Source organism: Clupea harengus, chromosome 20, assembly GCF_900700415.2.
Source record: "Clupea harengus chromosome 20, Ch_v2.0.2, whole genome shotgun sequence".
NCBI lineage: Eukaryota > Metazoa > Chordata > Actinopteri > Clupeiformes > Clupeidae > Clupea > Clupea harengus.
Genome location: NC_045171.1, coordinates 8,709,457 through 8,724,457, shown reverse-complemented (window position 1 = coordinate 8,724,457; position 15,001 = coordinate 8,709,457). Strand labels below are relative to the sequence as shown.

At 47.1% G+C, this 15,001-nt stretch overlaps 1 protein-coding gene across 2 annotated transcripts in view; it reads left to right on the top strand.

Annotated features, from left to right (window-relative positions):
- nexmifb (neurite extension and migration factor b) overlaps positions 1-14,029 on the top strand; it is a 62,273-nt gene extending 48,244 nt beyond the window's left edge. Inside the window, exons 1-2 of one of the 2 annotated variants that reach the window (XM_031587384.2) lie at positions 1,985-2,251; positions 6,307-14,029. In XM_031587384.2, the coding sequence (XP_031443244.1) occupies positions 6,690-10,475 (3,786 nt within the window). In that variant the 5' untranslated portion in view covers positions 1,985-2,251; positions 6,307-6,689 and the 3' untranslated portion in view covers positions 10,476-14,029. Of the gene's footprint in view, positions 1-1,984; positions 2,252-6,306 lie in introns of those variants that run through there. The other variant, XM_031587383.2, reaches the window with a different exon arrangement.
- The last annotated feature ends 972 nt before the right edge of the window (positions 14,030-15,001 follow it).

Below are 15,001 nucleotides of genomic sequence, written 5' to 3'. Positions count from 1 at the left end.
TACATTCTACTTCAAAATGTAGGCAATTTGCAGCGTTCATTTTGTAAGGAAATTTCTGCACCTAGTAAGAGCAGACACAGCCACAGATGTAGTCAAATTAAAGTGAGTTGTTTTCTTAAATAATGGCACCTACTCTACATGACTATATCTAGTACTACTGCTAATTATAATAATAGTTATAATCTTACCATTTTATAAAATCACGGCAACTAATTAATTTCTTTGGGGGTCATTTTAGTCAGTTAGCCCTCCGCCTTCTATTCAGTCTGTTTTGAGGCTGTTGCTTCCTGAAGCATTTTGCCTTGTGAGGGTATCTATAAATATATACATATATACTTTCCCTTATGGATAAATAAGTGATATTTTTGTCGTTGAGTTGTAATGTAGCCCCTTCTGAATATTTGAATGTAATGATACCACACTTGTATTTCATTTATGCTAAATGTTTTCTTTCTCTGAGCTTGTCAGTGGATCCATGTTGTTTGAATAGCAGCATTCCATTGAACATTTCCTCTGCGGAACACTAACGATATATGGTGCTTGTAAATTGAAGGCCAGTGAAGTGCTGATTGCCACCTCATGTTGTGGCGTCGTCGAGTTTCAATTTGCGCCGTACCCACTCACGCTACATACATCTGGTACATAAAGGCACCACGTCAAGCCGTGTCCCCATATTCACAATCATAATTTACACACTATTACTCTTCTCTGGAGTCCCTGAATCTCTGTTTTATAAATGCATAGAGCAGTCGATGGTCTAGATTGTCATAATTCATCGGCGACTCGTGAAGTAGCTCTTACGATGCTATTTCTATGAGTTCCTTCAGAGGAATACTCACTCGCAGGTTTCAAGAGACCTCCATCTCTTTTGTTTTTCGCAATCAAACCTGCTTTGGCTGCCATTCACACTGCAGGCAGTTTGTGGAGCTGGCTCTAGCGCAGCTGACTTCTGTGGTGATGTAGCCTCCAGGGGTCTGCTCTTATGGTCCGAGGTGTTAGTCCCCATCCAGGACATTTGCCAACAAGCCACATTGTTCAGCTCAGCTCTGGCACTACACGGTTGGGCAAAACAAGACAGAAAAAAAATGCCTTTTTGAACATGTACTGTTACTCTGATGTAGAGACACATTTAGATGTTTGTGCCCCACAGAAAGTGCAGCCTGCTTTTCCTCAGGTGGGATTTCCCTCACCCCGGAACCGCTCCAACCAGTTAGCCCCTTCTCTTAGTGTCGGGGCGTGAAGAAGCGTGTGCTCTGTGGCGAATGAGAAACGGCTCTTGTCATCAGAAAAGAAAAGGAACTCGCGCCCAGCAGTTCCCCATTTCTCCCTCTCCACTCCCCCCCCGCCCCCACCCCCCCTCCCTTTTCCTGGTATGAATCATCCACCAGTAACTCAACTCTCAACCACGAGTGTCGGGCGCAGATAAATTGATATTTCTCCTCCATTCACAAATGCCATAGACCATTAAGGAGGGGGCCACCGCTGATGCCTGGAGTAACCGGCTCCCCCGAGAAAGCCATTGGAACTGAAGTACCTAGATTTGGTGGTGGGGACGAGAGACAGAACAAGAGCGGGGAGAATGGGATGGAGAGAGAGAAAAGGGGATAGAGGGAGCACAGAGGGAAAAGGGTGAGATAGTGAGGGAGGGAGGGAGGAAGAGGGAAAGAGTGGGAGGTGAGAGTGAGAGAAAGAGAGAGAGATGGGGGGGGGGGGGGCATCGAAAAATGTCATGGGGAATATATAGCTGTAGTCAGCAGAGTGACTCTTGTAATATTGCGCTGTGATTTCTCTTTGTCTTCCGTGCAGCTCTTGGTAACTAGCCAGCTCCCTGGGAACCGCGTCATGCAGTCAGATTCGTTTCAGACTCGCTTGTCTCTCCTGCGAGGGAAGCACTGCGCCTCTTCTCCTGCTGCCTGCTTCACGTTCCTTATCGGAAAATTCAAAAAGAGAAAGAGATTGTAGATGTCAGTGGGGGGGGGGGGGGGGCTATTTTGGACGGGAGAGACGACATTGGCTAAATCCTCACGTGTTTGTCTGGGCCTCCACACCACGGTCTGAGGCCGCTGAACTGGCAGTGTGGTCTTTGGCTCGGGCGCCCTTGATTGAGGGGGAATTTGTTTTCTCGTTTGAAAAGATGTGGGCAAGCCAAGACCTTGACTTGACGTACCCAAATGGGGAGGCATTTGGTCAGTGACACACTGCGAGCGCTTCCCTGGCAGGGAGAGGAGCCTGCCGAGAAACGCCAGCTTGGGTAAGGGGGAGGTGTTTGTTGGGGAGGGGGAGGGGAGAATAAGGGGCCCTCAGTTATGTAGAATGATGATATTTTGTATTTCTGGTGTGTGTGTGTGTGTGTGTGTGTGTGTGTGTGTGTTTGAGAGAGAGAGAGAAAGGGAGAGTGTGAAGAGAGGTTTAACACTCCTTTATTATGCCTCTTTCTAATTTTCTTAAATGATTACACTATGTGATGAGTGAGATGATGGGCAATTTCTTTTCTTTTTTAAAAGAGACGGCAAGACAGAGAGGGATAGAGAGAGACAGAGAGAGAGAGAGCACAAAATATTTCCAATTGCAGATAGTTTTAGTACAGAAATGATCCTACACTCCTAGACAAGCACACACTTTTTTTTTCTTCTTGAAAATGTTAAAAATGATAATCAGAATCAGAAGACTCAAATCAGCCTTGAGTTTATTGTCTTTTTTTGCCCTTGGCACAGTGCCAGAGCATGGTTCCTGCTCTGCCACCAGGCCATTTGCTGTAATCTGTCTAGCCTGGTAAGGATTGGCACGGCGTGTGCCATTCGGGATCATCTCCACCTGCCAGGAGTCAGGATAACCCCATATGCCCCTGTGTGTATGCCTGCTATGGGTGTGCCTGTTCCAACAGCCTCCATCTCACACTCTCCCCTCGAACCAAGCCCCCCACCCTTCCCTGGCCTTATTGGCGTCATCCCCCCCCCCCCCACACACACACACACACACATGTACTCTGCCCCCCCCTTACACACACACACATGTACTCTGGTGTGACTTAGTCAGTAAAAGGTGTTCAGTACCAGAAGAGGAGCTATGCAGGGCTGTGTCTTCCTCTCGCCCTTCTCTGTCAGAACCAATTAGTCAGCTTCTGTCAGCTCCCTGTGATGCTCTCCCCCCTTCTCTCTCTCTCCATCTTTCTCTCTCTCTCTCTCTCTCTCTCTCTCTTTTACACTCTGCTCTTCCCTCACTCCTCCCTCCTCATGCCCTGTCTGTGTCGCTGTCTCTCTGTCTCCCTCTTCCTCTCTCTCGACTGCCCTTCCCTTTTTTTCTCTCTGTCCATCACTCTCGCTCTCTTTCCTGCCCTCCATCAGAAGGGCTGGCAGTCTGACCGAGAGACAGAGAGCACCAATCGCCTGTTTGAGAAGCTTAGGATTTTGGCCGAGCTGTCCATTTGCAGACCTGCATTGCATATGTATGTATGTGTGTGTGTGTGTGTGTATTTTGCCGTGTGTTTCGTTCTGTCTGTGCCAGTGCAGGAAAAACCCATCTGAAAAGCAAAGCAAATGAGCCCAATTAACTCTAGATTTAGCTGAGATAGGGGATTGAAATTTGAATTACTTTCTTAATACATTAACCTCACCTTAATTTGTGTCCCTGTTTCTTGATGCATATGATTCTTTTAATAAGCTCTGCCTACGAGGCTGAATGAGCTCCATCTCTTTAAGTCTGCAGGGAACATACTCTCACTAAAGCATATATTATTATAATACAGTGATCCTATACAATCCAAACACCTTTTAAAGAGTACAGGAAGCTGTGTATACTTTGTGCACGAATGTGTTAACTGTGTGTGTATGTGTGTGCCTGTTAGGTGTGTGTATGTGTGTGTATGTTAGGTGTGTATATGGGTTTAGGAGGGAGAAATAGATGTTTCTATAGTGTTGGTATAAAAGAGAAAGAAAAAAGATAGTGTTTTGTGTCCCTGAGTGAGTTGGAAGGCGATATGTGTGAAACAGAGGGACAGAATGGAAGTGAATGTGTGTGTGTGTGTGTGTGTTTTCATGCATGTTAAGGGAAGCTTAAAGGTTTGTGGTGTCATCAGGAGGCCATCTGTCTCCAGCTGGACCATTAGTTCCTCAGCTGTTCAGATCAAACTAGTGCAGCAACCCGTCATGCAGGTACATACAGCCACAGCCACAGCCACAGCCACACACACACACACACACACACACACTCACACTTACACACGTCCACAAAACACACACACGCACAGCCACACACACGCGCGCGCGCACACACAGGTCCCCAAAATACACACACAGAGAGCAAACATGCACATGTCCATAGATCACAAAAACACATTTTCTGACATAAAATCTAAATCGTATTGAGAAAGCTATTTTATTGTTCTGTTCTATATAACACTGATTCAATTCAGTGTCCTTAGCTGAACAAAAACACATACAGTAGAGTGGACAAGGTTTCATTAAAGTGATAAGATATGCTCAACATGTATGCCTTGCAAACAGTCCTAAAATGTAGCCAGTCGTGTCCTTTACAGGTGATAATATGTTTTAAATTATAGGCTGCTTGTGGCTTTAAAAGGAGATTGATTTTTTGCAGGTTGCATCAACTGATATGTGTCATTGCCTTTTGAATCGATGTGTCAAATAAAAATAATTAATTATTTCACCTCAAGCACACACCCATACACTCTCCCTCACACACACACACCTTCTGCATTTTGCCCAGGTTCACGTTTAATTTCAGGCTGGCCATTTTAAGCTCTCTGCTGACGGTTCTGTCAACAGGAGGCTTGGTAGGATTGATGGTATTGATAAAAAAATTATCATTAACAAATATCAATGCGATTTTCTGTGTCTTTCATAGTTATTACAGGTTAAACTCGGTGTGATATGGCTAAGTGAATCATTTTAATTTGATTTCATAGATTTGCTAAAGCTAATGTGATAAAATTATGAACAGACTTCATGAATAAATTAGGTTTTGTGCATGAATAAAGTCTTGCATAGACACACACACACACACACACACACACACACACACACACACACACACACACACACACAAATATATATATGAATATACTTCCCTTTGTTGCAATTGCACATCGGTCAACCATGCATGGACTAAAAATATTGATTTGAATATATTGATTAATCTAATTCATTTGGGAACAGCAGCCCATACCTAGACTTAAAAACTATATGCACATTCTAGAGGATTGTTTAACTCTTCCCCATGTTCAGATGCAAAGGGCATTTGTTAAGCTCTTTGCCACAGCCTCGCATGCACAGCTATGGCAGCTCTGCATTTTCTATTTAAGCGAGGAAGCTCCATATTTCCCCAGGGAATGAATTAATTAAGTGCGCTGGTATGAGGAGTGAAGCTGGTGGGCGTTCACCAGTCCTGGACCCCAAAGCCACCGCAGCCAGCTGTCTCCCACAGACCCTGAGGGGGAGCCCCCTGAATCCCCCTCACAAACATTATTATCACAATCACTCTTAAAACTGTGCCTCTGTGTCCCTACGCTCTCACTGAACACACACAGGTGTTCCTCTCGCCAGTGAAAAGTGCCTGGCCATGCAGTTTTCACCAAAAGGGGAAGTGATGTTATTTTTTTTTTATGATTTCAAAGGTTGAGAATGGGTACTCCCTGAGCAAGACCAGGCTTGTCCTTCTGCCCTTACCTGCCTGGTTGCGGTATCTTGGCCGTGCTGTTCCCTGTGAGAGACAGCGCCTAATGTGACAGCTTGATGCTGCTGAGGCAGGCAGCTGTGGCTGTTATTGGTTATACTGTTGCAAGCATATGGGTCTGTCTTCTCCCGTGTGAATGCCTGGTACCTGCCTCAGTTGCAGCAGGCTAATTATGCAAAGCAAACACCGGCTTCGCCTTCCGTAACCCGGCTTCCATCTTTTTAATTTTCCCTTTCTCATTATACCTCCCCCCCCCCCCTCATCCTCCTCATCCCCCTCTGCCTCTGTCTCCCCCCTCCCCTTCCTGCACCCACAGCTGACAACATTAAATAATTAGTCAATATTAGCAAGGAAGAAAAAGGAAGCAGGCGTGGAAATCCAAAGGGAAGAGCCATTATTTGCACAGTTGTGGGGTGTATAGATCATTTATAAGAAGGGAGGATATAACGCTGCATTTAAATTACTTTCGATAACCGTAAAAATGGGGGATGGCTGGTTTATTGGTTGGATGATTTTTGTTGGTGGGGGTTGTGAAGTGGGTGGGTAGGTGGGCGGGTGCATCTGTCCCTTTCTGACATTGTGTGTGTGTGTGTTTGCTTTTTGTGCTCTGTGTAGGATCACGTGAGCAGGACGGCAGTCGGGAAACCTTGGGGAGCTGATGCTGAAGCCGTTGCCTTGGGCGCTGCTGCTACGGATGCCACACTTCTCTCGTCCTCCTCGGCTGTCCCTCTGAGTATCGCTCACCGGGGACTGACTGGACCCAGACCGCCGCAGATCACCCCTGGAAGCTGCTGAACACCACAGCACAGCACCACCGGTCCACACCGCCAGCGAGCCCGGTCGATGTGTCCCCGGCCCATGCCCTCTCGTCCGCCGTCATCTCTTGCGTCTCTGAGGCTGTGGTGATTCCCTGGTGCTACCCAGAGGACAGCTGCCAAGCCCCTACCCCCCTCCCCTCCCCCATCCAGCCCCCCACCCCACGACCACCAGTCCCTGCCATGGAGCCGGCAGAAGCCGTATCAGTCCTGGGGGAGGACTGCCTCCTTCCCCAGAGTCGCTCCGACCTGGGCTGCTTCATCGAGACGAAGGACGACACCACCCCCTCTGACTCTGAGCCCTGCCATCGTGAGTTCGATACCTGCCCCATAGTGGACATCGGCATGCAGTGCATGAGCAGTGGAGAAACAGGGGGCTTTGAGGAACCGCTGCTCTCAGACCAGCTGCTGAGTTTCCCCCTGCCCAAACCTATATCTGCCGATAAAAAGGCTGGGGACAGGACGACGGACAGTGACACGGACGACCCGGCGACCAAAAACCTGTTTGAGGGTCTGCTCCTTGACAAGTGCACTGGGGAAGAAGTGCTTCTCGCCAACACGACCCAGGATTGGGGCTACATCGAGTCCTTCATCAGCGAGAGCAAGATGGAGCTGCTGGACTTGTGCTCCAAGAATGATCTGTCTGTGAACCTCTTCTCAGAGGAGGACGTGGACAACTACATGTTTGACGATGACGACGACGATTCCACACTGAGCAGCGATGTGTGCTCTCTGAAGATCCGCTACGAGTCCTTCCAGGACAACATGAGGGAGAAGACCAATGTGCTTCAGGAGGAGACTCAGTTCAACTTCTTCCCCAGCGTCGTCGTCAATTGCCCCAAGAAGGAGGACGGCACAGCAAGGAGGGGTACGAAGGAGCTCCCCCATAGGCCCGGGGAGGAGGAGGAAGAGGAAGACCTCGGCTTGTCAGATGAGGGTGAGGGTAAAACAGAGAGATGTAACAGCCCTGGAGAGGGATGCTCCCCCGACTACAGCCCCAAAATTGATTACTTCATGGACTCCAGCAACTCAGCTGAGGATTCGGGAGATTACAGTGACGACAGCTCCTGCACCGGTTCCTCAGTGGAGGCATTCCCAGATGGAAAACCCAAGCGGCAGCTGTCACGGAAGGGCGGTGGATCGTCCAATCACCTGAACTATGGGCTCCGGGCCAAGAGAAAAGTGCGATACAGCGAGGACTACCTGTACGACGTGGACTCCATCGAGAGCGAAAGGAACGCTGAAAAGCGTGACAAGCAGGTGGCGGGTCAAAAAGAGGAACGGGACGACGACTGGTGCCCAAAAAAGAGACGGAAGTCCTCTCGCAAAGAACCGCCGGTCATAATCAAGTACATCATTATCAACAGGTTTAAGGGAGAGAAGCACATGTCTGTTAAGCTGTTCAAAATGGATCCAACTGTCACAACCGTGAGCTTAGACACAGAAGCAATGAGCAAATATGAAAAGCTGGCTCCTCTGAAGCTTTTCTGGCAGGAGCAACAGAGGGAGAGAGAGGAGCAGCTTAAGCTGACTCTCAGAGATAAACCCAATTTCCATCCAAACGGTCGCCACCGACCCTTTAGTTCCAGTCCCCCGAAGAGGAAATACAAGTTTGCAAACAGATTTAGGATTCAGAGGATTCAAACTGTGGAGCAATCTCCCACGAGGCAGGGTTCCTCAGCCTCTGCAAGCGAAGAGTGCACTGGCACTAAAGACGGCACTGTGCCCGCAGGAAGCCCATTACCGCTTTTGGCGCCAGGCCGCACGGGCGCATTAGACGCCGGTGACATCACACACGCTGCCACGCCAAAGAGCCGATCCCAGCAGAGAGAGGAGAAGAGGATTGGCAACAAAATCGTGCGGATCCGCAAATTCAAAAGTGAGGCCAGGCTGCGGAGCAAGAAATTGCAGGGCACGGCGCAAGCGGATGAGGAGAGCGTGACGAGCTCGGCTCCTCCTCCGCAGCAGGCCTCAGACTCCTCCTCCTCCACAGGCCTGGAGGGAGCAGAGTCAACCTCTGTACAGGCCCCTCACAGGCTGGTGGAGAGTCAGTCTGTGGATGCAGGTGAAACATTCGCTTTCACGCCTGACCTCTGCACCCCCACGCCCAACAATCCCACTCCCCCCGCCGAGGCAGAGGCTGACGATGTCCCCGTCATACCCGGGGGATACCTCCAGACGCTCCTAGATGGCTCGGATTCGTCCAGTAGCGCCAGCATCGCTTATTTCCCCCAGCAGACGGGCCAGCAGTACCCTGCGCTGGGCCTGTCGGTCGAGGAGAAGCAGTTTGCCTCACTTCAGCTGGCTCAGAGCTGCGTTCTCTCCCCACCCTCCGAGTCGGAGCTGCAGCAGTCGCCTCAGAACTGCACCAACTTCACCCAGATGTGGCACTCCCAGCTCTGCCACAACCAGCAGTTTGCACCAGAAATCCCCGAGACCCCCATCCTGCCTGAGGACTTCGCAGAGACCCTGCCAGTGCCAGTGTCTGCAGAAGACATGGCTATGCCTGGTTACAGCCAGGTGAACCTAGAGGGCGACAGAGTGCTGTATGAAAAGAACTACCTGCCTGAGCAGCCGATGCAGCCAGCAGATGGCGACTTCCAGACGTGCCAGTTGCCCTGCGTGGATGGGCAGCTGCAGTTCCAGCGAGGGACTCTCAACACCGACCATGGGCGGCTCACCAGCTTCGACTCGATGGGCTCCCTCTCGGTGGCCTCCAGCAGCTACAGCTCCATGAGCATGAAGTCGTGTGAGAAGGAAGGGGGCGAGGAAGACACCAACGGCGAGACCTTCCTGGCCCACTGCAGCCCCAAGGTGGTGATCCAGCAGAGCGTGGAGGCCCTCACTCCCCTGAGGGAGTCCACCGACCTGTTGGACATCTCCAACTTCACCCCAGACAAGTTCCGGCACACGTCCTTGTCTGAGCTCTCCCCACCTGAAACGCCCAACCTGTCTCCCCAGGTGAAGGGCAGAGAGATGAAGATCGCTGGTGGCAAAGCCCTCGACTACCAGGACGTCAGCGACAACATGACGTGGAACTGTAACATGATGGAGCAGGCAGATCATGTGGCCGCAGGCGCATACACTGGTGACAGCCATCAGTTTCAGATGCACGTTTTCAACAACACCAACGGAGCTGGTGGCGGCATAGGGTTGGATGACAAAGTTACAGGTGCAGCCGATTTCAGTGCACAGGCAGCTGAGGGGGTGGGTTGTGGGGCTGTGAAAGGCACAAAGTCGAAGAAGAGAAACGGGGGCAAACAGGCAGCAGGAGAGGGGGGTAAAAAGGCCCGGGCCCCCAAAGCTGCCAAGGCAGACAAGGGCAAAGTGCCGCGTCAGAACTCACGGTCGTCCAAAAAGCTCAAAGCCCACCTGGAGGAGAAGGCTGGGAAAGGGAAGGCGGGCGCGTCAAATCAGGCAGCCGGGGACTGGCCTGGCATGAGCTGGCCAGACGGAAACGGGCATGCCAGCGTTGATGACCAGCGTGAGTTTGAGGAGCCATCCAACATCCTGTCCAACATTGTGTCTGGCATGGCGGAGGTCCAGCGGTTTATGATGGCCTCCATTGAGCCACTGTGGGGGCCCGCATCCAGTGTGTGTGTCACCCCAGATGCCAACAGCCTCAAGCTGAAGACCCTCAAGATCCTGGCTGGCACGACCCCTGACCCCAAGAAGAAAGGAGCTGCGGGGTCCGGGGGCACCAAGGGCAGAAAGGCCGGGGGCAAGGGGGCCAAAAACCAGGCCAAATTCAACCCCTTCTTTCCTCAGCTCGCTCTGGGCTGCAACATGTTCGAGAAGCCCAACCTCTGCATACCCGGCATCAACGGGCCCGCGCACAAAAAGATGTACCGCCACAAAACCAGTGCAAAGTTCCCTCGGGTCGAAAACATTAAGGGGAAGCGAGCAGAACGAGAACGAGAGCCCAGTAAGGACATAGAACTGATGGCCTCTTTTGAAAAACTGAGGTAATATTTTGTAACTAGCTGCTGATGCTCACCCTGCCCTCACTCCTCCCTGCTTTTTGCTCAAACCTTCTCCCCTCTGAATGCAGACTTACCTGCACAGACTCGATAACAGAGTTGCATGGAAAACTACACCACCCACAATTCCTGTTTTTGTTTGCCCCTGAAGAGGACTCATATCTTGCATGACAAACCTATTTGTACTTGCAAACTACCTATTGTGTGCTTGTGTGAAGCTTGACTGAGAATTGACCATGGCTGCTTTTTCTTCTTGCTTTTGCTGTTTTTTCCCTACCTTTGCTATTCTATTATTGTTGGTCTGAGGAAAAAAAACACCCTTTCAGAAACATTTAAAAGCCTCTTTTGTTCGGAAATGTCCCTTTTTTGTTCTTTTTTTATGACCAAACCTGCTGTCTGCTGCCCTCAATAACGTAACAACAGTATCTTCCTATCTTGAAACATGTAGCTATTTGAAAAAAAAAGACTCTTAAGTGAAATGTCCGCTCCACATTTGTTTTTGTATGCAGAAAATGGATGCCCCCTTCTTGCCGTCTCCCTCATACTGCCTGGCTCAAAGCACGGTGGGAAGGTTCAACTTCCGGTGCTGAAGCCGACGTCCGCTTCTGTGTGACCAAGTTGTCATAAAAAATGCATAATGGGACCATTTCATATTGATGACATATCAGATAAACATTTTGTCCTAATTTTTTTTAATTGTTGGAATGATTTCGTTTTTTGGTATTATGACCTTATACTTTTACTGTTTTTTTTTTTTTTTTAAAGAACTGGTGTCTTAAAGTATATTCAGTCATTTCATTATTTTAAGTCTTGATTTTTGTTCTCAGTGTCAATGTACAGAAATGCACTATTTGCATATAAGGAGAAAATACTGACTTCTAAAAGTTAATGTGCCAAATGTAAACTTGCTGTGTAAACATTTCTAATGACCAATATGAACATAGGCTTTTCATATCTATACTTTGTGTGAAGAAAAATGAAGAAAACAACTTTTATTGTCTTAGTACTTTTTCGGATAGCTGACATTCCAGAGTTTTGTCCTTTTTTTATTTGGAGTATTTGGACCCCGTCTGTAGAAACGCACCTGCAGCTGACAGTGGTACACACCACGCAACCAAAATCACAAAGCCCTCTGGATGTCCGTCCTTTCCACTCTGTTTGCCAGATTTAATTTTACCTCAACATCACAGTGGCTTTGGAACAGGAAATGGGAATCTGAAAGAAGACTCAAAACTAAAACAAGGGGCTTTAAGAGACCAACTAGAGCTTGTACCTGCTGTTTTGCTAAGGCAGAGAAGGCACATTATCTGAATGGATGCTGATGCCATGGCATCACTGACAATGAACTATATGTTCTCAGTTGGGATCCCCAAACATCTGTCACAAACATGGATTCATTGAAAGCAATGTTGGTCAGGATGTACTGACATGAAAACAAGGTAAAATTGCACCCCTGGCTTCTGTTCATACCTCGCCAAGCTATTTGTGTTAATCATGGTCTCTGCAGTAATTTGCAACACACCTGTTTGTTTGGCTTCACGAAGGACCCAGAGACCAAACCCATTTTATTGTACTCATTCATTCTTTTATCACTACATTATTGATATTTATGTATTATCTAATGTAACTGAACGAAAAACAACACTTATCCAAGCCTGTTTCACAGAGGATTCAGCACTAGGTTGCCTTTTATCTAAATCATCTTTTAAGATTTTTTTTGTGGCGTTAACAGGGTGAGCCTTTGAAGCTCTGCATGAAAATCAGACTCAGTAGACACCACGAGGACAGTCTGAGCGTGACTGTGAAAAACATTAACATGCTTTTTTGGTGTTCAGTTAAACTATGTTGATTGCTTTTTCAACAGTGTGCATCTGTGAGCTGTGCCAACCAACGAGATATATTTGAATGCATTTACAACTTATAATCATTTTGGTAACTGATCAAACACTGTTCTCTCAGAAACTGCAATCGAGTTTTTAAAATTTTGCTTGCTCATTAATGCATGTTTTTGAAGTTATTTCTTTAGCAGATAGAATGAGGAAAAAAGCAAAAAAGATGCATGAAATTCAAAATGGCTTTGTTTGTTTTGTTTTTTTTGGTTGCTATTTTCGGGTGTGTGTTTTGCGGTGAATTGTGATCCTACTTGTTTTTGCCTATCGCTCTCACTTAACAGCATGCTAATTCTCAGGCCTCTGTTTTGTTCATGTACACAACTCTCTTTCTCTCTCTGGACTGACAGCATCTTCTAATACCAGCTACATTTGTGTCTCACACACACATTCACACACACACATACACACACACACTGGTTTGTTCACCTTTGTCTCGTTTTACGGATGGCCTTGGGTGACGGCCTGAGAGAGCCAGTTAAAAATCATAGAGGCAGAGGTAGAATGGACATTTCTGGAACAGTCCTGGCCCAGCCTTGTACCCCCGGCTGGGTTTGTGAGCATTCGATCTGCCTCTGCCCCCTCTCTGAGCTCTCTCTGTGTCAGGCCGGGTCTGGAATCAGGAGAGGCCGTGAAAAAGGAACCCGCACACTGGGCCTTGTGGTCCGTTTGTCTGCCTTCTCTCATCTCTGCCTTGGGTCGACTGAATGTACTTCTACGAGTTTTTTGTACAATGTGCCACTGTTGAGCTGCCTCCTCTAAATGGTGCTAAGAAAGCAAACTGAAAACTCGTTTTTCCCCCTCTCCCAGAGATAACAAAATAAGAATTACAGAAGAGAGAAAAAAACAACCCTCCTCATGAATGTATATGATCTTGTTATATTATGTTTGATGTATTCATGCCATGATTATTTGACATTGATTGGAATTACTTTTCCCATTTTTTCGTTGAAAAGAATATTGAGCTTTATAAATATTGTCTAGAGTTGTTATCAGAGGGATTCTTAAAGAGCTCTTGACATTACAAAATATTGTATATTTTTCTGTGTGCCAATTTGTAACATATTTTGTAAGTGTCTATTTTTCTTAGAAAGTGCTGTGAAGTATTTGTGTGTGTGTGTGTGTGTGTGTGTGTGTGTGTGTGTGTGTGTGTGTGTGTGTGTGTGTGTGTGCGTGCACGTGCACGTGCGTGTGAATGTGTGTTTGCGTGTTTGTGTGTGTGAGTGTGTGAGAGTTACCTTTTTTGGGCCTCGGTAGGCTGTGAAAAGGATGTACAATGACAAGTTTCTGGTTTTAAAAACCAAAATATAAAATGATTACGGAATTAAAAGAAAAAAAAACATTTTGTTGGGAGTTTTGTAATAAGACTTTGATCTTGTCGTAAGAGTGTGTGTTGTGTTACTGTGAAAAACAGAAATAAGCAAACAAACAAAAAACAAGGAGAAAAAACGACTTCAATTTGTGATCTATTGCTGTTTTATAGATTTTCATGTAAATTATTCTAGTATTATTTTGTTTTTGTTGTAACTGTTGCAAAGGTTTTAAATATTTGTGATCAAGCCTGTATGGTGATAATGTAATATTGTTAACTTGCTGAGTTTTGTAATAATGTTTATGGAGTAAATATACAAATTAAATGAGATTTTGAATGCAACCCCCTGCAATTCCCCTTGTCATTATTTCTCCTATTCGCAAATTGATATTTAGGCTGGTTATATCATACTGCATACTCATACATTATGAAAAATCCCTGTGTAGATCTCTTAGTGAAATGACATGCTTCGTTATCTTCTCATCACTTCCAGCTGTCTGGAAAATTTCAGCAAGCCCTGCAAGTTGGCATCAGGTGTGTCACCAAGGGGCACAAACCAGAACATAACACCTGGGCCAGTCTTCTCCTTTGGCAGGATACAGGCGGAGGGCAAGCCACGGGTCTTAGCACAAAGATACACACAACCTGCTGCCATGGCTAAATCCTGGTAGTCTTGGGGGAAATCTGTGTGAAATGCCACTGTCTGGCCTGCTAGTTGAGAGGAAAGGAGTGGGTATGAGAGTTGAAACAACCACACTGGGAGTGTCACCACATCAGGTGTCACCACATCTTTTTTCAAACCACCCCTACTCTGTGCAGCACCACCCCTACACCCTCTCTGTGCAGCACCACCCCTACACCCTCTCTGTGCAGCAGCTCCCCTACACCCTCTCTGTGCAGCACCACCCAGACAGCAAGCATACTGTACGTTGGTCCACCGGTGGATTTTGATCGGCACCACACTGCTCTGGATATATACTCTGGGAGTGGATGTTAAGAAAATAAAATGTAAGCAATTCCTGGAATTTGTAAATCATATCCTTGGCATTGCCAATTTAAAATATCAGCCACTGAAGTTCATGGTACTAGAAGGCTCTCAAGGTGAAAAATGAAACGACCGACTAAAAACTTATGTTACACACTGGTAACATATATAAAAATGTTAAGGATTGGTGAAAATGAATGAAGTGTAAATTAATAAAGAATTTTTTTTTAAAAGGCAAAATGGTTTGTCTGTAACTCACCGGTGGATCGAACAAAAATGGCCGTATTTGTTATTTAACAAGTCATTCACAACATATCAGCGAAATTAAT